At 45.5% G+C, this 26,237-nt stretch overlaps 1 protein-coding gene across 1 annotated transcript in view; it reads right to left on the reverse strand.

Annotated features, from left to right (window-relative positions):
* Nucleotides 1–5,835: 5,835 nt before the first annotated feature.
* fam20ca (FAM20C golgi associated secretory pathway kinase a) overlaps nucleotides 5,836–26,237 on the reverse strand; it is a 38,426-nt gene continuing 18,024 nt past the window's right edge. The window contains exons 4-10 of the mRNA XM_076265160.1: nucleotides 20,040–20,132; nucleotides 16,212–16,327; nucleotides 12,651–12,831; nucleotides 10,234–10,343; nucleotides 9,869–9,950; nucleotides 8,921–8,980; nucleotides 5,836–8,342 (exon numbers count right to left, since the gene is read on the reverse strand). Of these exons, the coding sequence (XP_076121275.1) occupies nucleotides 8,063–8,342; nucleotides 8,921–8,980; nucleotides 9,869–9,950; nucleotides 10,234–10,343; nucleotides 12,651–12,831; nucleotides 16,212–16,327; nucleotides 20,040–20,132 (922 nt within the window). The 3' untranslated portion in view covers nucleotides 5,836–8,062. The remainder of the gene's footprint in view (nucleotides 8,343–8,920; nucleotides 8,981–9,868; nucleotides 9,951–10,233; nucleotides 10,344–12,650; nucleotides 12,832–16,211; nucleotides 16,328–20,039; nucleotides 20,133–26,237) is intronic.

A 26,237-nucleotide genomic window follows, 5' to 3' on the forward strand; every position in this document is an offset into this window, starting at 1 on the left:
CTCCACTGCCAGGTTCAGCAAGGGGGGTGGGGGGTGGGAGAGAGGGAGGGAGGGAGCGAGTGAGAAAGAGAGAGTGGGAGAGAGAGAGAGAGGGGAGAGGGAGAGAGAGGAAAGAGATGGAGTTGTGGGGGCACTCGGGGGGATAAGAAAGCAATTAGAAGGCAGCCCTCTTACTTCCAGACGGAATGTATAATGGAATTAGCTGGGGGTGGGGGGTGGAGGGGTGATGGGTGGGAGGATGAGGTGGGGCTGCCTGCATGCCTGCCTCTTGTGTTGGTGAGTCTAGCACGAAGCCAGTTTGGGTGATGAACGCAAGAGCAGGCGAGCAAATGTGTGTGTGTGTGTGTTTGCATTTGTGTGCAAGCTTGTGCGTTTGTCAAGCAAGCCTCACGCAGTGAGACTGGGAGAGAGAGAGAGAGCAAGAGAGAGAAGGGGGGAAGTCATGCAGAGGAGGGGGTGAGTTGGGACCACCTGCTTTAGCGTTGTCAGCCTCTCAGACGGAGAGAGGGAGGACGCCAGCTTCAAAGGTTGCAGGTTTGCGATCTCTTGCGCTCTTTTTACCCCCTCTCACTCCCCCGTGTTTGTGTCTGTGTCCTGCGAGAGAGCAAGAGTAGCGTATGGATGGAGGGGCTGACGGAGACTTGCTTGATGGTGCTGAAAGAGAACTAGGGACTTCGTCATTGTGTGTGAGTGTGTGTGTACGTGCTCGCGCATGAGAGTGTGTGACATGAATGAAAATAGAGAAGGCGAGAGAGAGACGGTCACACTAATCCAACCATCTTGCTCTCTTGATAACCTGATTCCTCATCCTCAGCCTCACCCTCCAGAGGACGGAATGCACGTCGATGCGTATAGCCGCCTAATGCTACATTCGGTTGTGGTTCCGACAATTAAATTCATCATTACAACTGCTTGTCAACAGTTAATCGTTTCCCTCTAGGCTACGCATTCGCCGGCGCACACAACGTTCACCGTTGCCTCTCACGTATCCCGTCTTGGCTAGTTAAAGAAAACTACGTTTTTAGGAAGTCGGTGGTGTCTGCCATTGATAATTGCTGAATATTAGGCTCAAGTGACCCTAGTTCATTACGTTTACGTTTCGACCTGTAATTCTGACACTTAACTAGCCTACGTCCGGCGTTTTAAGAGAATAAGAATAAGCTCTAACGCGTGGACAAGGCTATCCTTGGCTATATTAATACCAAGATGAAACAGAGCGGCGGCGTTTATAATTTCGGTGACGTTCACATAGCCTACACTTCTGTGAAGCAGGGGCAGTAAAATAGACGTCATGCGTCTAAAGAACAGGCCTGTCTGATAGATGTAAATGTATCGTAGCCTATACCAGTTCTAGGACTGGCAGTAGGCTACTTTACATTTTTCATCATCTGGCCAACGCATATCACTAGTGCCAATAAAGGATTTGCGAGTGCTGGGCAGGGACGTGCAGCTGACAATTTGCGACTGGTAGATTATCTTCAGTGCATGGGCTAGCCTACCCTGGGCGAGATCTAGTAGGCCTAATAGGCTACCGTTAAACGATAACTTAGTGACAATATTTGCATGAGTTATTTATGGAATAGCCTAATAAAATAGAGCTATAGTTTGGGGAAAATGCAGACGGATGTAGGGCTGAACAACTCAGACGGGTGTCGGGCTCAAGTCCGTGCAGTAGCCAATAGCAGGCCTATAACAACAAGCGTAATCAGCAGAAAACAATTTAGGATCAGGATAACTATTAAAAGATAACATAAGCCTAAGGCTATCACACATACGAAATGTTATAGCCTACTTAACATGGGAATTAACAGCAATAATTAAGCGTTTGGACGAGGTTGTTTTGTTTAGGCTAGCCTACTCTTGTAGCCTATAGCCTAGGACTAAAGGGCCCATGTAGAAGGCTGCTTACCAGATCAAACACGACATCTATTTTCCAGAAAGTAGGCCTACTTATTGGATTAGGCTATACTGTAGGCCTAGGTCACTGTCGCCCTCTTTGCGTGTTGGGCTCAATTCCTCTATTTTTATGGCCTTAGAAGTTTGAGGATTATGATGACCTTTCCCTTCTGCTGCATCTAGGCGACAACGACAGCCTGTTCTGTCTTTAGTACTATTTATTATCACTTTGTAACAATCAACGGAGCCTGCCTCTAGATGTTTTCAAAACCATTCCGTCGGGTAGGTACCAAATGTCTTCGGTTGTCGGGGAAACGGCCTATTGAGACACAGTGATAAAAAGGCACCCACCTTTGTGCCGGGTTTATAGTTGATGAGGCTATCTCGCAATTAAGGCTTGACTCTCGCGACTCTAATGTGCTTCTAATGCGGGTGATAAAAGCCATCAGCGCTCAGCTGCCTGGCAGAAACGAAGACATCCTAATGAGGAAGAAGACCACTCCTCAGATCCTATTGAAGTGGACAGGATACCTGGGGTCAGCTACTTCGCTGTAATCAGCGGTGTGTGTGTGTTTGTGTGTGCGCGCGCGTCTTATCTTCCCTTTGTGTGGGTTGGGGACTGGATGGGGGTGAGATAGGGAGGGCAAGAAAGGGGGATACAAAGGGTGTGGTGGTGGGGTGTTCTCACTGTTGCCATAGAGACGGGAGGACAGTGGTCTAGATTGTTGCCATGTTGCTAGGCAGGGAGAAATCCTTACTTAAAGTAGCCTAGGCCTATACTGCTCAAGCCTTTACATGCACAGTCCAATGCATTAATAACATGATGTCGATGTGAGAATTAAAATATATATATATAAAAGCAGTTCTCTGTTTATTTATGTTTAACTGTCACAGTACCATCCCCAACCCATCCCTTATTTTACATGTTTTGACTAGGAAAGGACATAAACAGGTAACTTTATTGGTGACCCTATGTCAATTGTCTGCCTGTCTTCCTGGTTGATTGTGAAACATGCATTTACTTTAGTGGTTGTGAGGGAGGCTGTTACTGCCATCTAGTGCTGACCTGCTTACACTGTTGTTTACCTGAAGACAGGCGGGCCCCCCTAAACCCTCTGTGCTAGTGGTACTACCGACAAAAACAGGAAGGTGGTAGGTTGCAGCATTGTTGTTATTTTTTTATCCTGATTCAACAGACATATTTACAAACACTAGGTTTAGACCTGCACCCAGGAGACAGATAGTCTGTCTGACAAGAGGGTATTGAAAGGCAGCTCATGATTCATTTCTCTTCGTTTTCACAAACAGAATTGTTGGACAGAGGAGTATGGATCTCAGGTAGTAGACCTCCCTAAGATGTACTGGATCTGTAATTTCACAAATATCATCCACGGACATGCTGCATCTAAATAAAACGCTTTGTTTGGATTATTTGGTTGTTAATACAATTATACAGAAATTATGTTCAGTGATGAAACATTCAGTGATGAAATAAAGACATGCATGATTGATGATAGTCTATAGTCATGAATCTTTTTTTTTGATTCTGTGAGGGAAATTTGGTCTCTGCATTTAACCCAATCGGTGAATTAGTGAAACACAAACAGCACACAGTGAGGCGAAGCACACACTAATCCCGGCGCAGTGAGCTGCCTGCTACAACGGCGGCGCTTGGGGAGCAGTGAGGGGTTAAGTGCCTTGCTCAAGGGCACTTCAGCCGCAGCCCACTGGTCGGGGCTCGAACCGGCAACCCTCCGGTTACAAGTCCAGAGTGCTAACCAGTGGGCCACGACTGCCCACTCGAATCCACTCTGAATCCACTCTATATTCACATGAATATTATTTTAATATTCTCCTTCTGATATACCCTTTGCTTCAGAACATAATTCGTATGCATCAGTAACTTACTTTAACATACTAACACACAAATTACTGGAATGACCTGTTATGAGATGGTACTTCATCCCAGTCCTCTGTACATTTCATGGCATTGAACAGTGCCTGAGAGGTGGGTTGCTGATGGCTGATGGTTGATCTGATCTGATCTGATCTGATGAAATAGCATAGTGGGCTCTGAAGGGTAAAGTGTACTTCCTGCGCATCCTGCACCACACAGTGACCTCAGGGATTCATCAGCCCTGCAGGACGTGTCTGCGCCTGTGTGTGGGAGAGACAGAGAGAGGGAGACAGGTGCTCCAGGCGCATGGAGTGGGCTTAGAGTGCCACCCTGTGGCCTGTCTAGTGAAATGCATAAAATCATAATACATCTGAAACACAGAGTAGTGTACCCTATAACTAAAGGCTAAAAGGCTGCACACAGTTGTCTGTAAATGACAACACACCCATGTTCTTTGGAGAGACTAGTTGATATAGAGTGTACTGCATATTTTCTTTAATGTATTTTGTTCAGAAACATTCAGGTGAAGTTATCTTACAGAATGTTAGGCCAACTCCCTTTGTTTGGATTAGTATTAAGTAAAAAAATCTGTAGTAGAAATTAACCTTGGAGTCAATATGATTTAATTCAGCAAACTGTAGCAGGCAAGCTGGCATATTTGGTGTGCATTAATGTGTTGCCAAAAAATATGACACATTTGCTTCCATAAATATTCATGTCACTTGGCTTTTGCCCGTGTTTCTCCCTCCCTTAGCACCATTCTGTCTGGGGGTGTGAACATATGTAAATACATTACAAGAGTTTTCATTAACAATATCAGAAATGACTCTGGCGTGTGTAAAATTATCCACATCATTGTGGTCAGAACATGGCCAGGAGCTGCCTAGGGCTCTGTGTTGCCTAGAGACGCTGTTGGCCATCCGGGGGCTTGGCTCTCCTGCCTTCGGATTTCTCCAGGGGGGTCGTTGGGAGGGTGGGGGGCAGCAGTGAGTCAGATCAGACTTGACAGCCCTGGCGGCTGACTGCATCCAGTCTCAGCCACTGCTCTGCACTCACAACAGCTCACTCAAGCAGAAGTGTGTAGTGGATGAACGTGCGCCTCAAACAAGCATCTGCATCTCTGAACGTGTTTTCCATAGGTTTCAGTAAGCTGATGAGTTGAGGGGGTGTCGGATCAATTAGGTTGGTTGCAGTTGGCTTGAGGCAAGTTTCCACTCTTCCCAATAGTAAAAAACAACATATTGGAAGGGTTATTTAACACCACCTTGTGGTGAAACACATTACAGCAGGCCATGTGTTCCAGTAAATTGGCTTCAGTCTGTATAGTATAAATACTCTTTTGATCCCGCGATGGAAATTTGGTCTCTGCATTTATCCCAATCCGTGAATTAGTGAAACACACTCAGACCACAGTGAACACACAGTGAGGTGAAGCACACACTAATCCTGGCGCAGTGAGCTGCCTGCAACAACAGCGGCGCTCGGGGAGCAGTGAGGGGTTAGGTGCCTTGCTCAAGGGCACTTCAGCCATGCCTACTGGTTGGGGTTCGAACCGGCAACCCTCCGGTTACAAGTCCGAAGCGCTAACCAGTAGGCCACGGCTGCTGTGTATTAGTCCGGGAAGCTCTGTAGTTCTGAAGAACACATAAGGATACAATGATCTCTCTATCTCTCTCTCTATAGAAGACATATGAAATATGGATGTTGAAGCTTATAGATTAGTACAAAGGGGACATAAAGTAGATTAAGTATTGTGCCTACAGCTGGAGGAAGACGCTCTGATAGAGCTAAGTCAAATGGAAGGCCTGATCTGCTCTTTGGGTCTGCCAATGTCAAGGAGGTCCTGGTCAGACGATTCAGCTGTCATCAAATATTACCCCAGATGGTGTGGATGGAGGCTGCTGAAGCTTCCACAACAGACACTTAACTGGCCACTGCACTGTGTGCAGATCTAGACACTATGGTTGATGTCCTGGTCATCCTCTGCTTGTGCCTAAAGGCTGTCTATGCTTTTATCTTGTCACACGTCGGAACACAGGCTGTTGTTGTAGTTTAAGTTGTTTATTTGTCTATTTTTTGTTTTTTTCCTTTTATTGCACCCATTTGGCAAACATGTTTTCACAGTACCAATGCAGAAGGGAAACAAACCATCAAACCAATAAACAAACAAACAAACAAATAAAAAGGACAAAAATAAACCAACAAGGCTTGTGGCTGACATGTTATTTATATATATTTACAGAGTCAGATTCTGCCTTTGTGATCATGGCAGGACTCCCTCTCTTTGACCCCCCACTGTCACTCAAAGCTCTCTCCTGGGACGAGCGTGTACTACAGAACCCCCAACAACCCCCCTGAAAAAAAAAAAAACATTCAAGTATTTCCTCTTGTTGCACAGGCACTGGGTTTGACTGGGACAGAGGTGCACAGAACGCTTTGTGTCATATGTATTCTACGTCCAGCTCTGCACTCTGCAGTATAGAAGTGTTCAGAACAAGGACAGCGTGAGACGGTATCCAAACAAACAAATAAAACAAGCAAACAAAGCAATCTCCATCTCCCTTCTGTCACTGTATTTTGGTACGCAGTTCAATAAATAATTTTCAAAAGCAAAACACAAGACAACATATTAAACTATCATGCTGCTTTTAATCTCAGTGTCACAATGGACATTTTTTAGCAGAACAGTTGGCACTGTGAGATCTCATAACTGGTGATGCCTGTGTGAGAACTCAACCCAAAAACTAAAGGCACTCTCCAGTTAAAGTAAATTATGTTTCATTGGGCACTGAAAATAATAATAATAATAATAAAGTAATTGCAGTAACAGTGACTTGATGAAATACAAACCCACTGAACCCTCTAAAGATTTCCAGTAAGCCTTTAGCTTACTACTAAACTCAACTACTACAAAATCAAAGCTAAAACACATCCATCTATCCCTCTGTAATCACCTGTATGGCCTTAATACCCAAGACTTAACATCTAATGACAGTCCACTAATCCAGCCAGGAACCTCCAAAGGATGGCTCTTTTGCAGTGTATGCTGTTTGCTGACCTGTTCACCAAGACATGGAAGTAGCATGAGGATGACAGATGATGCTGGTCTGCTGACTGGTTAGAAAAGCAGAAGGACCTGGCGGATTGGACCAGGCTGCTGGGTGTGGCAATGCGACACAAACAACCAAAAACCAAACCCAAGCAGATTAGACATCCCAGAGGTGGTGGTGGTGGTATGGGGGTGAGGTGGGTGGTTGTCAGCTTTTGGTCTGATAGGGAACAGATGAGAGAGGATGTCTGTAGTAGGAAACAACAGCTGATATAAGGAACCCGTACATGCAGCAGCTCTGGGTTCACAGAGCTGGGTGAAAACACTTACGGATGGATAACCACTGCACTACTATCTGTCTCTGTGCAGTAAGCTACAAGAGAGACTATGGGATATGAATGAATGACTATGAATGCTGGCTCCCTCATGAGTTGTTGTGAGGCTGAGCATGTAAGACACGCTATTTGTTCTACTCCAGTGGTGACTGCCTCCATCTCATCTCTCTTCCCATCAAATACACATTGAACTTTTTATTATTTCACTATTGTACTGCGTGACATTTTTCCAGTGGATACATGTGCAATTTTTAATTAATTGTGCTGAAATGTTGCTCTCTAATTATAAAGGCATAGTTTAACAAACACACACACTCACAGACACACACACACACACAGAAAAAAAGAGCAGCACTCGAATCTCAAATAAGCTTTCTTTGAACAAACAAAATATACATCAAGGGAGAGTCCTTCCTCCTTCCGGCGGCCTGTGTCAAACCGAAACATCTCACATTTGATTAATCTTCTGTGACAATTTCCCTCTGCCAAGGTTGAGCCACGGTCCCTCGTGTGTGTGCACACACTCAATAGGCACCCATAAGCACCCACCCACACACACACACACACACACACACACACACACACAGTGGCTTTATGGGTAGAGAGGCGGTTTACAGCAAGTCTTGGTCTGGAATTCACTGAATTCAGGATGGAGGCGGAAGGCTCGAGGTGCAAGGCTTCCCCCAACTGGTAAGCAAGTGCTTCCTCTGACACTGACACTCATGCAGTGTTCAGTTTAAGGGTTTGTTGAGAGGAGGAGGGGGGGGGGGTTGTTGAATGGTCGGTCCACCCTCCTCCACAACCTGGTGGCTAAGCACCACCAAAAAGAAAGCCGACCTGGCTGTGTAAGCCCAGTAGTCCCCTCTCGCTCTCTCCTGGGGCTCACTACCTCCCCCGGGCGCCTGGCTCATGATGCGGGGAGCCCCCTCGGGCGCGGTAGCCATGCGCCAGGTCATCCTCCACCACGCCGGTGAAGCCCTCCTTCTCCACGCAGTCGGACAGCACCTTGAGCACCACACGCACCCGGCGGTCCAGAGCGTCCAGGTGGGGTCGGATCAGCACCGGGTTCAGACGGTCCCGCATCAGCGACTCCTCCATCAGACCGCTCAGCTTGTACTCCTCCTTGGCCAGCAGCTGGAGGCGCAGATAGGTGGAGCGCTTCACTCTGTGGACAGGAAGACAGAAGACAGGACATAGAGTCACTATGTGCTAATGATGAGTAACGCTACTGAACTAAATCAATAGCAGACAAGTACCCTCCCTACTTGGGTTGTATAGAAATGCTACTTGACTGTGCATGTCATGAACTGCATCCTCTGCTGTGTCAAATGTGTATCAAACGTGACTCAGAAATGCCCCGTATGTTCAAGTCAAGTCAAGTCACTTAATTTATATAGCACATTTAAAATCAACAGTTGACCCAAAGTGCTTCACAGTTGAGACAGGCAAACTAGAATGATGTAAAATACAGAGACTTAGAGGGAAGAAGACTTAACTCAGCAGATAGATAAATACATGAATCATACGAGAAATAAAAGTAGCCCAGGGAGAAATCTGATAGTACAAGTTATATTCTACTTGACAGATCAGTATTTTACATATTCAATTTGATTCTAGAACCCCCCAGGATGGTGCCATGTTTCTGCTGGAAGATGATAATCACTTTATCACTTAGATGGAGCAAATTCTTTGCTCTAAATCCGCTCAGACGGAAAGGAGTGAGTCAGAAGAGAAGACAGTTACCTGCAGCACTGACTGAGGGGTACCAGGATGGAGAGCTCGTCGTGGGAGTGCTTCCCGAACCTGATGGGGGTTAGAAAACAAAACCAGGTCAGGACGTACGCACGCGGCTGCCAACATCAGAAGCGTCGCGGCGGGGCTGTGAGATGGCATCTCATGATCAAACGCAGCACCCACAGAAGATGCATGTCAGATTCTCTCTCGGAACGCACTGACGAGACTGGGTCAGCACACACAGAGCAGAGAGCAAAAGTTTGGGAAAGTTTTGGCGAGGCGTAGCAGTTTCCACAGAGTAAGCGGACAGCAACGTCTGAATCTAAAGCTAAAGATACATGGGACAGCATTTTGAGCTGGGCAGTGTTCCTCATTTGTGGTTCTGGCATGTTCCCATTGATATTGGGCAACAATTTCTGATGGAACTGGTTATGTGGTTGCCCAACAACATCGCTCAAAAAGTTGCCTCATGTATCATACCTTAAGACGAATCATTGATCTGATGTGGTATCTGGACCGGAGCCGGGCCGACACTCCATCTCAGATGCAACTCCTGTTCTGGGCACGCTCACTGAAGCATGTGCCGATTCGGAGCGTTCGCTGGAGAACAGCTCCCTGAGTCTGGCGCGTTAGCATCGCTGCTGTTGTGTGTATTCGATATGCATTTCCCTCAGGCCCTCTAACGCGCGCAGTGGTCTCCCTGGAACAGTCCGCCGCAGTGTGTCTCTCGCTTTCAACTCAGCTGCCTATGACAGTCAAGAGGGCGAACTTTTAAACTTGTATGAGAGCACATGGTGCCTCACAACGATTCTGTCGCAATGCTTTGAACGTGTTCCACTGCAGTTAAAGACAGCAGAGGGCGATGGGGGAAATGCAGCGTGTCGGCCAAGCTGACGCTCCAACCAAGGCGATGACAACGTGATAGGAGAAGAGATAATGAGAATGCGTCTCACTCACCCTCGGCCATTGTCCAAGTGGATGATAAACGTCTCGTTGCCAAATTTCTCAAAGGTTTCGTAGTGGTGACGATCCATGTTGCCTGAGAAATGAGAGCAATCAGAGTTCTGCTTGGCATTTTTATGACCATGGGGGCCTTTTCCGGTCTTTTTTTATTACGCCTACGCTGAACTGGATCGATCGGGTTGTAGAGAACTACGGTGGCATATCATTTGTAATATGGCATATAATTTGTAAAATGAGTCAGCGACCCACAAATCCTCTGTCAATCCCACAGAAGGTAGGTGCTAATGGAGATATTATACATGGAGATTAGTCTTACTGACCAGCGGTTTATCTGAACACCTATTCTACTCTCCACTTACCCATGAGGAAATCAAAGATGGTCATGTCCATGACATCCAGGAGTCGAGTGCCTTGGTCATACGGGGGTGTCTGCTTCACCTCGTCGCAGTAGTCAGGGTCCACCTCCCACCTAAACAAACACACAAACAAACAGCCTGAATCAGATTTGAACATGTACTTAAAGGCACAGTCTGTTGAAGGCACAGGTTGTAATGCAGTAGTAGAGTTTTGGCAAATTCAGTAATTTTCTCCTACACAAACAGGCTGGGATGGAGTCATACAGTATTCCAGCCAATCAACATGCTGCATCTGGAGCACGAAATTAAGGGCTGTCATTTGATGGCTGTTGGCTGTCAACAACCTTTTGACAGAATCACATGTTCATGCCCTCAGAGAGTTAGCGCTGTAGCTGCCTGGCCTCTAGGTGTTGGCTGTAGCAACTCGAGCTACGTAAAAACGATTGTTTTCGGGTCTGAGATCTATGTGAAAAATCACCGGATTTATCCTTTAAAGGTGAACTTGTCAACTATTTCAACATAATAAACCTGTTTAGAAATCATTTGGATGGTTAAATGACCTGTGAAAATGGTGACTTTCCCTGCTGCCCTAGCGTCCCCAGGCGGAAAACCAACCTTGCAACATTGAGACTAGTATAAGTATATATAAAATACTTTGGTCTCTGCATTTATCCCAATCCGTGAATTTGTGAAACACACAGTGAGGTGAAGCACACACTAATCCCGGCGCAGTGAGCTGCCTGCAACAGCGTCGCTCAGCGAACAGTTAGGGGTTAGGTGCCTTGCTCAAGAGACTGTCCCGGAAAGAGAAGTGAGAAAAAAGAAACTCGTTTTAATTCGTGTTTTTTTTACCTTGTAACATCCACATTGTTCTTCCGAACTTAAGCTAACCGTTACGCTAGCTTGTAAACAAATCCATGTGCTTTATCGTTACCTTTTTCCAGTTTGAAATAGCATAATGCACAATTTCTCCAGCAGAGGGGGAACTATAGCTAATCCCTTTAACAGTGAGTCATGGTAAATTGATGTAGCACAAACAGGAGGTCCAGGTGAGCTGGTTAATAGACCTGAGATGCACAGGGACACTCAGAGGACAAAGTGAATGGGACAGTCACAAAGTCAACGTCTACTCCTACTATAGATAAATAAATCCATCCCACTGATGCATCACAGCAGGAATAATCCGCTGCGTTTTCGAGCTGGCTGTGATAAGTGGCAGCTGGCTAACCAAACTAACTCTAAAATTACGCTAAAATGCCACCTTTTCTGTAATAGATGGGACTGTGTGGGAGTGTACATTTGAATGAAAAGCTAGGGATGTACAGTAACACTTTTTTTTTGTCTCTTGTTTGCTGGAGCCAGCCTGACACAAAGTCTTTCAGCTCCTCAGTCTCACACAGTGAGCTACCGCAGGAGAGACATGGTGCTGGTGCTGGGAAGTGAGTGGTTTCATTCATTAGATATACGTCTCTCTGCTCTTAATGGAGGTTGTGAGGGAGGTTAGGTCTGCCGTAAAAGGGCTCAGAAAGTCAGCAAGTGAGCTCTCATGCACTTCTCCATTTTACAGTGAGACAGCCCTAAGCCCTCACAAACTTACTGGGAACACGCATCAAAAGCCTGTGAGTCTTTGAGTTTGGAGATGAGACAGGGCCAGTGGCGGCTCTGGCTGAAGCTTGCTGAGGGGTGACATCATAGGGAGTGGAGGTGGGGAGGGTGGAGGGGTTAAAAGAAGAGGGGGGGATGGGGGTGGGGGGCAGAGGAACTGTCACTGCAGCTGAATGAAGTCTCCACGTTCTTCAAGTGAAGAGAAAAAGAGAGAAAGAGTATGGCTGAAGGAGAGAAGGGAGGACATGTTCCCTTGCCTATTGCACTCAGACATAATTACACCGAGAGAGATAGAGAGATAGAGAGAGAGAGAGAGAGAGAGAGAGAGAGAGTGATAGAGCGTGGGGGGACCAAGTGAGCAAAATGACAGAGATGGCTTGAGAGAGAAACCTAATGAGATTGAGGGAAGGAGAGAGAGAGAGATAGAGAGTGAGTGAGTGAGTGAGAGAGATTGAGCAAGACACAGATAAAGAGAGCAGAGAGAAGTTGAGTGAATCTTAAATGGGTCTGTTTTTTCCCCTCTCCTTTGAGTGGGGCTGCGCTCCAGGGCAACTCTATCAGCTTTACCTCTTAAGTAACAACGCTCCGGACTGCGCGGGTGGAATGAGGGATCTGATGGGACATTGTCTGCAGTCGCACAAAGATAATGTAATTTCTTTTTTGGCTGCCTCTGGAGGACAAAACTGCAGTGTCATTATTGTGATTGCGCCTGGGCAGCTCTCGCAGGTGAGGGGCTGAGGGAGTGTGTGTGTGTGTGTGTGTGTGTGTGTGTGTGTGTGTGTGTGAAGGTGGTGGTGGTTGAAGAACAAGCTTACTCGGCTTTCTTGCGCTTGTGGTAGGAGCGGCGCCACGGGTTCCTCCAGGTCTTGCGCTTGGCCAGGGCCAGGTCTGGGAGGAAGGCGGCCAGCGAGCCCTCGATCTGGTCCGGTTTGCCACACAGAGCGTGCTCCGTGGAGCAGTAGTAGGAGCACTCGCCGTAGAAACAGATGTTGTTGGCTAAACAAAGAAAAGGAGAGATAGAGAAAGAAGAACAGAGAGAGAGAGAAAGAGAAAGAGGTTTAACCCATTTCACCCCATCGGTCACAATTGTGACCGAAAAAAAAAATGTACTTATAAGCCTCTAAAACTGTAAATGGGGAATATCCCAATACTCTTTCAGTAAATATTGAAACAATAGAGTGTTTCAATGAAATGTGTGCAGTGTCAAATGTTTTGAGTAAATTGTCACATGACCAGAGCTGTTTACTTCCTGGTTGCACCTTGAGAAGAGGATGACGGCCTCACAGCTCCCAAATAAAAGGTTTTTAAAGTATGTTAAAATAAACATAGGACAAATATTTTTTGTACACATGGTCTTTAAGGTGTCTAGTTATGATATATACATTTATAATTATTCAAATGTCTTTGGTGTGTTTGCAGAATGAGTAAACATGTTAACGGTCACAATAGTGACCGGTGGGATAGAATGTTGTATCTAGATGCACACATACTTCTACACCTACAAACACACACACATACACATACTCATTCATACACACATACAGAGACATACACACACACTTACACACAGATACACACACACATACATACTCACACACATATACACACTCACACACACACAGACATACACTCACTCACATACACACTCACACACACACAAATATACACACTCACACACACACATACACACTCACACATACACACACACACAAATACACACATACACACATACACACACACACAGATATACACTCACATACACAGATATACACACTCAGACATACACACTCACACACAGACACAAACACACACACAGACATACACACTCAAACACACAGATATACACACTCACACACACAGATACACACTCACACACACACAAATACACACACACACACACACAGATATACACTCACACACACAGACATACACACTCACACACACAAAGACACAAACACACACACAGACATACACACTCAAGGGGACTTCACATTGCACGCGACATGCACTTTGCCTGCTGCTCACACACCCACCTGCAGATACACACACACACACACACATATATATATATATATATATATATATATATATATATATATATATATATATGTGTGTGTTATATGTGTGAGTGTGTATGTCTGTGTGTGTGTCTGAGTGTGTATATCTGTGTGTGTGTGTATTTGTGTGTGTATGTCTGTGTGTGTGCGCGTATATATATACACACACACACACACACACATATATATATATATATGTGTGTGTGTGTGTGTATATACACGCACACACACAGACATACACACTCACACACACAGATATACACACTCAGACACACACAGAGACATACAGTACACATGCACACACACATATATATATATATATATATATATGTGTGTGTGTGTGTGTATCTGCAGGTGGGTGTGTGAGAGCAGCAGGCAAAATGCATATATATATATATATATATATATATATATATATATATATATATATATATATATATGTATATATATATATATATATATATATATCTATATATCTATATATACACACACACACACACACACAATATGCACACTAACTCTCACACCCCATGCAGATACACACACAGAGACCATATACACTAACTCTCACAACTACATGCAGACACGCACGCACAGACATACATGTACACATTCAGGGTTCTATTTTAACGAGCCGAAGCTCCTAGTAAATAAACAATGTTTACATATTTTTCATATTTATTATTGCCAATGGTGTCAGTGTTCATATCAGTTTGAAAAGTCCTGTCAGAATACCTTTATTTTAACAAAAAAGCAATTTGAGCAACCTTTAATTGAGTATACGCATATTATCCCACCGGTCACAATTGTGACCGGTGGGATAATATGCGTATACTCAATTAAAGGTTGCTCAAATTGCTTTTTGTGACCGGTAATAAAACTCACTTTTTCATCTACTTTTATACATTTAAAAAAAAAAAAAAATATTGATTACTTCAAAGGGGTTGCTAATAACACATGATCTGCATATTTGCATGTCTGGGAAAAATTTGGGCTTAAATGGGTTAACACTCATTTATTGAACCTGTATGCAGGGGGGGGGCAGACAGAGAGAAAGAGAAGGTTTAGCAGGTAGGTTACACACTGCCATTGCCTGGTTAGCTTTTACAGTAACTTCTCAAGCTCATGCAAACCCTCCGACCCCAATGACACCCTAGTGCCTCCTGAAGCCAAACGTCCTGACTCAGACACTCAAGAGAGGTTTAGAGCTCAGCCAAGCAGCCAGCGGCAAACTGTTTCTCTGGCTAGGGATGCCTGTACTAAGCTGTGCACAAATCAGATAACATGAGGGCTGTCTTTGTCTGGGCTCCTGTAGAACAGCATTCTTTTATTTATGCAGGCCTGAGACCTGTTTCTTGAGTCTATTTAGTTTGTGATTTCATCAACTTGTAAATCTCATGCTCTCATCAGCTCTAAGGAAGTGCAACTTGAGAAGATGTTTGGAGCTGTGGTTGGGGCTGGCCTGCTCTGATACAGGTTGTGTTATTGTGTCTAGAAATGTTGGCAGGGTTGTAGTTGACCTTTAGAAACATTCAAAATTCAATGGTCGTATAGTTAGTAGACCAACATCTATCATGGTAAACAAATTTAAGTCATCTTTTTAATGAGGTTGAGCTCACATTAAAATATTTTTCAACACAATTTTTATATAGCTGTTTTCAAGATAAGGGACCTTTCATGTAATATTTTGTGTGAATTATCATTCTATTATCATATATGTCATGCCCTTGAGTTCATGAAAGATGCTTTTAAATTGAATAAATGATGTTCATAAATATTTAATTCTATGTTATACTTTACAGTGTGACACAACCCATGGGGACTGTTGGCGCGGGAATTAAATTTCACCAGCAAATGCAAATCTGCCAGGTTGACTAATTATATCCAATCCAACTCGGTTCCATTTGCTCGGCTGAAACAACTCTACACCCACTTTGTTTTAAAACAGGCCCCTTACAGCAGGGAAGGAACTGATGTGTGTGCAAGTGCTTTCTGATGAAAAGGTCAATGCTAGCCTCGTTCCCTTGGTAACTCTTGCGTGTTTTCACGCTTGACTTCTGCTCCGATTGCTTCGTGCGCGAGAGGAAACGCTTGGCTCCGGGGCAGCCTAAAACAGCCTAGGCCGCTCCGGCTGATGAGATGAAAGACCTTGGGAACGCTTTGGGAATGCCGCGGGAATATTGATACCGGCGGATATGTGGTGGTTCTGCCGCGACCACGGAAAAACTGTTGGTATCTTCAGGGTGTGTGTGTGTATGTGTGTGTGTGCGCGCGCATATGTGAGTGCGCACAGAGGTCCTGCCATGGTTATGTTGATACCTGGGGATATGAAGAAGGTTCTCCACAACTTCTTGTCCCGAGTCACGTCCCGGATTTCCCTCGTCATATTGACAAGGCGCCCGGCAACTGGCGGCACGCGACGGAAGTCCAGAATTCTGAGGAAGTGAGAGAGGAGGAGCTCTTAGTGGATGGGAACAGTGATGAAACACACAGTTTGGATGGTTTAAATTGACACATTTCATGCACAACACACTTCCAAATGTACAGTCCCACTCATAATGGATATTGTTTGTGTATCAATGTCAATGACGTACAGTAATAGAGTATACTGTATGTTAAAGATTGTGTTGAGTGTAACACATTGCAAAGTCACACATTACTGTGTACAGTAATGAGTACAGTAACTGTACTCATTACTGTAATCAAATTACATCTGCCTCTAACACAGTAATGTAACACATTATTGTTCCTAATTCAGTAGTCGCATACATTACAGGTACTCTTACAGAAACTGTACACATTATAGTTAGTACGGTGCTTTTTAGGCTGCTTTCTCCAACTTTGCAGCAATTACACAACAATTAATCTAGTGTAGATTAATGTAACAATCTAATATAACAAGAAGTCTAACAAAATACTTCCCACAGGGACTGAATAAGTAAACTGTAACAGATTACTTTTAATGTATCGACCACAACACTGGTTGTAGCACTGCGTATTTTGTTGCAGCGCTCTGCGGAGTGTAAACTATTGTTCTTTACAGTGTACAAAATGGTAACCCTACTGCACTGTGCCACATGTATGTCTGATGTAAAGTGCCAATAGTGGAAGCCCTTGTGTCCTGCTTTGCCTTGCCTCAAATGCAAACCCATTCATAATTCATTAGAATGAAGCCTTGTGCTCAGAGTAACTGCCCTTTCCACAGCACTACGCTGGCATTTCAAAGTATGGCCTCAGATTCATATACACAGAGAGTTCTCAGCCCACAAGAGATGCAAAAGTGTGATCCCCCCCGATTAACATGAAAAATACATGCTGCGTATCCTTAGGCAAACTGGTTGGCTTAAACGGAAATGTTTTGCATGGGAAATGTTTTAGCTTGCACAGAGCTTGTGGAAACACATTTCCATCCAACTAAACATCTTATTCTCTCTCTTTATTTTTCAATTGCAAACCAATCATGATTTGGTAATAAGTTCATTTATCATCTTAATAATTTGATGGTAGTAAAGATAGCAGATGGCTTGCCTTACTATCTAGAAGGAAGGCTTGGCTTACTATCTAACCAAATACCACTAAATATGAACTCTCTATAGAGTTACATATGAAATTCTCTATCACAACAAGCCTGGAGAAAGAGAGGCTTCTGTCATTCTCAAATTAATCTCTGTTTCTCTCTCTTCAAAATTGAAAGTAGAATAGAATAAATAGAATATTTGTGATGCCTGCACACCACTGAATCATTACTGTAAGGCAGATACTGTATGAAACACGCGGCTCAGTGCATTTTCATATGCTGCAGTCCTTTGTGACTTTACACATGTACTCGTTAATGTGCCGAGATAGCGCTGCTGATGAGCAGGCTGATCAGCTCAGGCGCAGCTCCTCGGTGACTCACGTTGTGGCCAATATGCAGCCGCACAATTAAACCAGATGCTAATTTCCTTCTCTCTCTCTCTCTCTCTCTCTCTCTCTCTCTCTCTCTCTCTTTCTCTTTCTCTCTCTCTACGTCTTCCCTCCGAGAGATTAACCCTGGGGAAGGGAAGCGTGGCCCAAGCCCCCGGGACCGAAACCTGAGCCGGGAGACCAAAGCACCGCTCTTGGGGGCTGGTGGGGTGGAAGAGGGGTGGAGGGGGAAGGAGAGGTGGTGGTGGTGTGTGTGTGTGTGTGTGTGTGTGTGTGGGAGGGGGGGCAGATCTGCTGACTCATGTCGCTGGCCAGTGGCGACAAAGAAAGGCCTTTGTGGGGAGGAGAACGACTTCCTGTAGGACACCGGGAGGGAGGGGTGTATGTGTGTGTGTGTGTGTGTGTGTGTGTGTGTGTGTGTGTGTGTGTGTGTGTGTGTGTGTGTGTGTGTGTGTGTCTGTGTGTGTGTGTGTGTGTGTCTGTGTGTGTGTGTGTGTGTGTGTGTGTGTGTGTGTGTGTGTGTGTGTGTGTGTGTGTGTGTGTGTGTGTGTGTGTGTGTGTGTGTGTGTGTGTGTGTGTGTGTGTGTGTGTGTGTGTGTGTGTGTGTGTGTGTGTGTATGACGTGGGTGAGGAGAGAAGGGGCACGTGAAGGACACTACATCTGCATGTCTCAGAGAACAGGGAGAATGCAACAGAGGAGCACTTACAGACACACACACTGTGCCAGTAGGGCCTGTTCAATGTGTGCATCCACACGCATCTGACACGACTGTCTCAAAAATAGGTTGAAATATTTACCGTTGTATAATAGTATGCATCTGACATATGCAGCACACGTGTCTAGACTGCTGTAGACTATTAAGAAAAACGTGTTCCTGACAAACACATGTCATCGGCTCTCTATGCGCCACATTTAAGGAGCAGAGAGCATGTCTGATGTCTGGTGGACGTGTTTGTACTGCACGTCCAGAAACAATATGTCCACCATATTATTTACTGTGGAAAAATACCTCAGGTTGAAAAAGGCCATAGACATACAATGTGTATATATACAGTGTTCATATAAAATGTATGTGTAGAGTATATACTTTGTTCTGGCGTGGAACATTCCACCCTTGTGCTATGATAAGGCTCAGACTGTGTTCTCTGCAGGCCTTTGTCCAAGAGTCACATAGGAATTACAGGAGGTTGCGAGCTCTGTGCGTAATCTAAGCGTTCCGGGCCTTGAAAGGGAGAAACAAAATGAAATGTGCTCTTTTTTGGACAACTGGAGCCTCCTCCTGTCTCAAAATTGATACCATGTTTGCATACTTTGGGGTTTTTAGGGTGTTTTTTTTCCCTTGACCGACCCACACAAAAATCCTCTGGCCAGACAGACTTGACATGGCATGGCATCTGCATGGGCTGCCGTCTGAGTGCACTTGGCAGCAGGGGAGGTCCGTGTGCTGTTCTGCTCCACCTAACAGAGCTGCGCTGTTCTCACCCTTCATCTGGAGTTACGTCGGCCTGACGTGCCGGCCAGGTAATGCAATATCAACCTCCACTGCTGTGGACTGAGGTACAGCAACCACCTCACGACCTCTTAGGTGCAGAAGGTACAAGCAAAAGAAGTACAGGGTACAAGTACAAGTAAAAATAAAATGCAAAAGTGCTTTTTTGTAGTACACTGGGGAAAGATATTAAATGACGGCGTCTTTGCCCAGTGTACAAAAGAATGTGTTTTAGACCTGTCTCTGAGAAATTCTTTGCAATAAATGAATGAATGATGATTGCTACAACTGGCTAGGTTATTTTTTGTAATCTTTTGAGATATTTCTCAACTGTTACAGTTACAGTTATATTGTGTGTGAGGAGGAGATGACATCTACTGTAATACATTTGAGGTTTAAATATATGTCACGATGAGAGGTTAAGATTTATGGGAAAAACTCACGTCCATGGGTCTCAGTAGACTCTGAACCCTGAAGTGTTTACACCCTTGTATACCTTTATTTTGACAGCTGACTTGTTGCTGTGAGTTAATGGATGTGAATGATATGTTTTTCAGCATTCCCATAAAGCAGAAGTAATGAGGTAGAGCTATTGCTAATTAGCATGCAGGGGACCAGTAGTCTCTTATGGCTGTAGTTCAGGCACCATGGGATCAGCACCAAGAGAACACGCACACCCCTCTATGTTTACACAATCCCATACGGAGGTCACGATGAACACCGAAAGAACGCACCAGGGTGCTCCACTCACCTGTCCAGGTGGAAGGCTGCTATCTCAGCATTGTGTCTCTCAAAGTCGGAGAAGTAGAAGAAGTCTGGAGGGGTTTCTTGTTCCCTTGTCTGCCTGCCAAAGAAAAGGATAAAAAGAGATTTGTTAGGTTCTCCTCTGCAAAGCTTGATCAGTTACTGTGAGGTCAATTCAAAAGGTCTGGTGTTAGGTTTGTGTAGTGCTGTTGCTGCCCCACTGACTGGCCATAGAGGAACACGCTCAAACTTCTATTTTTAACGCCTATTTATTTCTCAAATTAGATATGGGTGCTGTGCACACATATCTGCCCACATTTAATTCAAAACTACATTTCACACACACATCAGCTGTGTGTGTTTCCTGACACCAACCCTCTCTGATCATCACAAAACAAAGAAGCCTTCCACATGCACTAGGGCTGTTTCCAGATCAGTAGTTGGTAAGAAACAGTGTGTGCAATGTGTAAAATATGTGCTCTGTGTCCCGGAACTTAAATGACCGAAACAGAGAAGCACTATTGTTTCAGACTCCATGATGTGAGAAATATGTCATTTTCCCCCCAACGCCGTCATTTTCAGTCCATTTAGGGCTATGCAGATCATTACTCTACAAATGTAGCTAATTTGCTGCAGGGAAGAGCCACGAGAGCGAGTGTAGCTACCAGGCCTTTAGTAATGGCTGATCTGTGCTCCGGGGAGAGGATGAGAGGTTGCCGTGCTGCCCTCTCTACGAGCCAATCATCCGCACAGCCAGCGCCCAGTGCCCATGCAGCTACACCACGCCACCTCCTGCTCCCCACCTCCACCACCCACCACCACCACCACCAGCCTCATTACTGTAAGGGCTTCCTATCTCGGGAAACCTGTAAAAGCTTTCTCTCAGCATCCTGTCTTCAAGCTCTCCCGCCCCTTTACCCCCCCCCCCAACATCCACCGCCCGTCCATCCCCCGTCCATTCCATCCCGCCCAATCCATTAGCCCAAAGAGCAGTGCACAGCCCCCTGCTCTCTGACAGCATCAATGTGGCCTGAGCCGTAATGGAAAGGGCCCCTTCAGGTCTTTCTTATTTATTTATTTATCTAGCAGGGCTTGTCCGGGAAAAAGCAGGCTTTTCTGCGTCAATCCGGCCCCCGTTCTCCATTATGATCCATTCAATTTTCCCCAGCTGAAGGGGAGGCAAATGGGGTTTTTATTAGGACGGGGGGTGGGGATAAAGATGGTGCCGCTCTGAATCAGTGGAATGGAGCAGAATGATGGTGGTGATGGTGGTGTGTGTGTGTGTAGGGGGGAGTTTGCCCCCGGCTCACTTTCAGAGTGAGGCGCACAATGGGTTTTCGTAAAGGCCACCTGCCCTCTTATGAGCTCCACTCTCCACACACACACACACATACACAGACACACACACAGACACACACACACACACACACACACACACACACACACACACACACTCTTGGGGATGCAGCAGTGACTGAAATGCAGCCCTCTCTGGAGCATCAAGTGGCCAACACTGGCCCCCTACAGCTTTAGCTCACTCAGCTCCACAGCCATCGCTCACAGACATCACTGTTCATAAAGGGAAGACACACACACACACATCTGTGAGATTGGCAGACTAGTGTGTGTGTGTGTGTGTGTGTTTTGGGTACATGATAAGGTGTATGATGGAAGAGCGATGAGATGTATGCAGGTGGAGTGGAATGGCCTGCAGCTGTGATGAGGAAACTCTAAAATTATACATATCTGCACTTTATGTCCCTTCTGCCTCTTTTCGGGAGGGGAGAAAAAAACCCCAATGACCTAGAGAACCCGCTGCTTAGGCAGAACTCAGCCCCTGTCACAATGCCTCCCTCTCACCTCGTGATAACACGGAACGCTTTGCTCGGAGCTTTGCACCGCTTCAACTCCTCTTTTTTTCCCTTCTTCTTTTTTCCCTTTTTTCCGTATCTGCTAAACGCGCCAGCGCTGTCTCTCCTCTCCTCTCCTCTCCTCTCCTCTGGCACTGCGGCACTGTCAGCCCCCGCTGTTGCCGCGGTCACCGTGACCCCGTCGCCTTCTTCCTGTCGGCGAGGAAGGAAGTGAGCGAACAAGCATCGCGCGGGGCTCGCTCACTCGCCTGCTCGTTCCACCTCCCCCCCCACCCCCCCCCCTCCCGGCTGCGGTGATGGAACGGCGATGTGACACTTCGGTGCACTTGGGAAGCCGGCGCCCCAGAAGCCAGAGCCTGCGCCGCTTAATGTGCCATTGTGTCGGCAGTGGGCGAAGGCAGGGCAGCGCACAGTCAGGAGCCGGGTAATTACCTCGATACCAATCTATAGAGCGCACGCCAATAAAACTTTGAGACAAGTCGTTTGTGCGCTGTCTGACCCTGGCCCGACAGAGAGGAATGTCAAGATCGCTTCTGGTCGATAGATTTTTGTGAAAGAAAAAAAAAAACAAGGCTATGAAATAGGTCAGCACTTAAAACAGTTAAAAGCCACTTAACTCTGAGGGCATTTGGTGAAGGGGTAAATGAACATGCTGAACAAGACGTGGCCCATTCATTCAAACTCTCCTTATGGCTCTGAGGGAAATATTGTTCTCACATCAATTGACTTTCATTCAGTGTCAAGTGTATGACGTGTACATAGATGTCATATAAGTGGTTACATGCACATACACACACATGCACACATACATGCGCACACACGCACACTCAGACATACACACACGCACACACACACTTGGACACACACACACACATGCTCTCACACACACACACACACTAGGTTGTCCTTTAAATCAGCGCACTTGAGGGCTGGTTCACCACAGGAGTCACAGAGGAGCAGGACGGGAAAGAGGAGATGCTGCGAGCTGCTTTGTAGCCTAAATGTGCTGAGCGAAGCTGTTTAAAGGCAGCATTAACGTTAGCGGCACTCCAGTCTGAGGGGCCAACAGGCCGGCCTACTTGTGCTTTTGTCTTCTACGTGTCCTCCTTCTTACTGAGAATTAGTCGACCTGGTGGCAAAAGAATAAGAAGGAAAAAGAGTCTTCTATTCCCTATTCCCTTTTTGGCAGTGACGTCCTGCCTGTTTTTTTGTATTGAGGACACAGAGGGATGACAATCCTGGCCCACAACAATGCGTGCTCTCTTGGGAGTTTGCCTGGCTCCCCAGATGACAATGCAATAAAAAAGCACGTGTTTTGCATTACATAACGGAGTGGTGTTTAAAACTGTGATGAAGCTTTGCCTTTCTATCTGATCCTCAGAGAGGATTATGGGAGGTTTCTTATGTATAGAGAGAAAAGCCATCAAACGCTGGCATATTAAGACTTATTTTTAAAATAACTTTTTTTTTTATAGCTGCATGTCCCAGTTTTTTGCTGTTGAACTAGGATTTCTGTAAACTACATGTATGGCTGAACACACTGTTTTGACGCAGTGAGAACAACTTGACTCAAGAGTTACTGAGCACTGATGTTCAAAATTGAATTTGAAAAAAAATAAAAAATCTAAAATATCAAAACCAGATGAAGCAAATAATCTGGTAAGAATGTGTAACAATACGATAAAGCTAGAACAAGTAAAAATTCATTGTTTTGGGGTTGAAACAGGCAGCCCAATTCAGTCCAGTTCAGGCACTCATGTTTCAAGGCATGGCAACAGCTGCTAGCCCTCTGTCTGTGGTGCAGATCTGTGTCAGGACTCAGAAGAGAGAGAGAGAGAGAGAGAGAGCGAAAGAGAGAGAGAGAAAGAGAGAGCGAGAGCGAGAGAGAGAGAGCAAACGTGCGTAAGACCAGCACTCAACCAGCAAGCCAGCTGAAATTCCACCGATGGTACTTTGGCTCCTGCCTCTGTGGCTTTCTGCTGCTATCTCCACATCTGTAAGGCAGACAGGACCGCACTTGCCAAGCAGAGCTGCCACTCACTAGAACAAGGTGCTTCCTGTACATGCACACGGGACACCAGTGAACGCAGATGGGCTTTGGCTGATTACAGCTGCTTTCAATTTGGTCTACAGAGACATCAGAAGGAAAAAAGGAATCTGTGTAGCTCTCCCTTCTCCAACTTGTTGGATCTTGTGGTCAGATCTATAAGAGGGTGTGATGTGCTGCGTGAAAGGAACAGGGTGGACACTGGCTACTGTGAGCAGTGCAAAAGAGTTTGTCACAGCTCTGGCAATTTTTTTGCCATAATTTGTGTGTAATAACACGCAAAGAATCATGTCATTAGACAGTGTGTAAATCTTAGATATATGGTTTCCAATTAGTAAGGATGATTGATGATGATATAAGAACCTCTCCAACACCATGACTTTGAAAAATAAAGCAGGAACTTGGAAAGAGTTGATAGGAAAAGAAGACAGGATCTACAGTAGAGATCACCCAGCAATGGCCCCTGGAATTATTCAATGTCTAGCTTCAAGCTACATTTCTACACTTGCATAATTAATTAAACCCGCTTTCATAACACTGCACCATCTCTTTCAAGGATTAGGCAACGTTTGCAGTATATCTGGCGAGAATGCAAAAAAGCATTTTGCAACAGGGCCAGACTAAATTGGATTCGTTCATGGATCTTGATTACCATAGAGGTTGTTTATCTTCGACGGGAAATAAGTGGGTATTTTCAGAGAAACTTGTGTGTGCCAGGCTGCTGTGATAGAGCTTTATGGGGACACGGGAGAAGTGGTGAAGTAACGAGGCCACAAAACAGAGCTCTCCGCCCAAGCTGAAATGATGGTGGGGTAAAAAAGTATCAAACAAAAATAAAACAAACCCGGTCCCATAAAGACACAACTTCCTGTGTGCAAACTCTGCAAGGGGAGATGGGAGTGTTAGTGACTGTGTGTGGGAGTTCAAGTTTGGATTCTAGTGAAAGAAAACCAGAACATTTTCTTACAGAATCCACTGATCCACCCCCCCCCTTTTCTCTCTTTTGCTCCAAAATGTTTTCACACTTCGGTATGAAATAGCCAGCATGTGAAAGCTACATGTGTGGTTCTCAGAGAATGGGAAAGCAGACACATGAATGGTGAATAACACATTGTCCTCCATCTCCAAGGTAGTCACTATTTGTTAGATGACCAACACTTGATCACCTTTCGCCTGCGTTTGCATTGCCTGGAGGTTGTGCTCGTACCAAACAAGACCTTGATTAAACATCTAGCATGGCAAAGGTTGTGTCACTGCAGAAGACGCGGACGAATGCCACCCCTTATCAATTGTGTTTGTTTCCCTTTGCCCCGCAACAGGGTTGGCTGTTAATAAGAAAAACGCTGCGAATTACGACAGTAATTATATCAGTGGGTTGAAGGAATTACCGGTCATTGTGATTTTTAATTAGAACCACCTTAGGGGGCGCCGGCACAAGATTACGGTGCATTGATTCCCTCTTCCACTGCCTCTTCCTTCTCACCCCCCCCATTCCTCTCTTTCACCCACCCCTGCTTGGGACAGTGTCCCTAGGCAGGCTCCCAGTGTGGAGCTGAGAATCTGCTCGCTCTCACTCTCTCTCTCTCTCTCTGTGTGTGTGTGTGTGTGTGTGTTCACTCAGGCATTCTTCTTAGGCGGCCTCCAGCAGGTTCCTTCTGCCACGGCAGAGCATGGTGGCATTGTGCTGGCATGAAACCTAATCCCCCAGCCAGTCAGTCCTCCTCTGTGTGGCTTTCTGAGCAGGTTTCACTGAGCAGGTTTCTGTCTCTTCTCTCTCTCTTCTCTCGCAGCCTGAGGGATGGTTTTCTTTAAGACCGCTCAGCACGCGGAGTTCTCAGGGCATACACACACACACACACACACACACACACACACACACACACACACTGTTCTGATGTAAGTTGATGAGGCAACTAAAGCAACTCACACATAATAATCAAATAATCAATAATCAAAATAAGCAGCGGGGATGGTTCCTCTCATACTAATGGTTCTCAAACCTCACTCTTCCATCCAACATTGTAATATCCATCTGCACCATACTAAGAGGGGTATATTGAAAACACTCTTTTAAGATCCTCCAGGGGAGCTAAATGTCTTTCTTCTGCAGTGCTACAATGTTATCAGTGGTGTCTCAGGAATGGGCTGTTGTGTGGCGAATAAGACGGAACAGCTGAAATCAATACAGTGTGCCATGGCACTATTGATATGAATGACACCATGCCAGGGGATTGAAATAACTCACTTCATTCACAGCTCACTCCTGCCAATGGAGCACTTATGGCTG

This window comes from Alosa pseudoharengus, unplaced genomic scaffold, assembly GCF_046254945.1.
Source record: "Alosa pseudoharengus isolate Yale_2024_CS ecotype anadromous, Long Island Sound unplaced genomic scaffold, YU_APseudo_1.1 YU_APseudo_1.1_scf_4, whole genome shotgun sequence".
In the NCBI taxonomy this organism is placed as follows: domain Eukaryota; kingdom Metazoa; phylum Chordata; class Actinopteri; order Clupeiformes; family Clupeidae; genus Alosa; species Alosa pseudoharengus.